At 63.4% G+C, this 846-nt stretch overlaps 1 protein-coding gene across 1 annotated transcript; it reads left to right on the top strand.

Moving 5' to 3' along the window:
• Positions 1 to 4: 4 nt before the first annotated feature.
• LOC108525362 (protein dispatched homolog 2-like) lies at positions 5 to 841 on the top strand (the record flags this gene model as incomplete). Its single annotated transcript, XM_017866362.1, has 1 exon — positions 5 to 841. A coding segment is annotated over one exon (837 nt), but the record flags the coding sequence as incomplete, so codon positions are not given.
• Positions 842 to 846: the final 5 nt, after the last annotated feature.

The raw sequence follows: 846 nt of genomic DNA on the forward strand, positions 1-846 counted from the left end.
CCGCCTGAGCCGTGTGGCCTTCTCTCTGCGCCAGACCAGCTGCGCCACAGCAGTGGGGGCTGCAGCCCTGTTTGCGGCAGGCGTGCTCATGCTGCCTGCCACAGTGCTGCTTTATCGCAAGCTGGGCATCATCCTCATGATGGTCAAATGCGTCAGTTGTGGCTTTGCCAGCTTCTTCTTCCAATCTCTCTGCTGTTTCTTCGGGCCAGAGAAGAACTGTGGGCAGATCCTCTGGCCCTGTGCTCACCTGCCATGGGATGCTGGTACTGGGGACCCTGGTGGGGAGAAGGCAGGCCGCCCACGACCAGGATCAGTTGGAGGGATGCCCGGGACCTGCTCAGAGCAATATGAGCTACAGCCCCTGGCACGGCGTCGGAGCCCCAGCTTTGACACCAGCACAGCCACCAGCAAGCTGTCCCACCGGCCCTCAGTACTCTCTGAGGATCTGCAGCTCCATGATGGTCCCTGCTGTTCCCGGCCCCCACCAGCCCCTGCCTCCCCAAGGGAGCTGCTGCTGGACCACCAGGCAGTCTTCAGCCAGTGCCCTGCCCTGCAGACCTCCTCCCCCTATAAGCAGGCTGGCTCCAGCCCCAAAACCCGGGCCAGGCAGGACTCCCAAGGGGAGGAGGCTGAGCCCCTGCCGGCCTCGCCAGAAGCCCCAGCCCACTCCCCTAAGGCCAAGGCTGCAGAGCCTCCTGATGGCTTCTGTTCCTCAGCCAGCACCCTGGAGGGGCTCAGCGTCTCTGATGAGACCTGCCTAAGCACTTCTGAGCCCAGTGCTCGGGTACCAGATTCCGTGGGTGTGTCCCCAGATGACCTGGATGACACTGGGCAGCCAGTCCTTGA

This window comes from Rhinopithecus bieti, unplaced genomic scaffold, assembly GCF_001698545.2.
Source record: "Rhinopithecus bieti isolate Rb0 unplaced genomic scaffold, ASM169854v2 scaffold_42339, whole genome shotgun sequence".
NCBI lineage: Eukaryota > Metazoa > Chordata > Mammalia > Primates > Cercopithecidae > Rhinopithecus > Rhinopithecus bieti.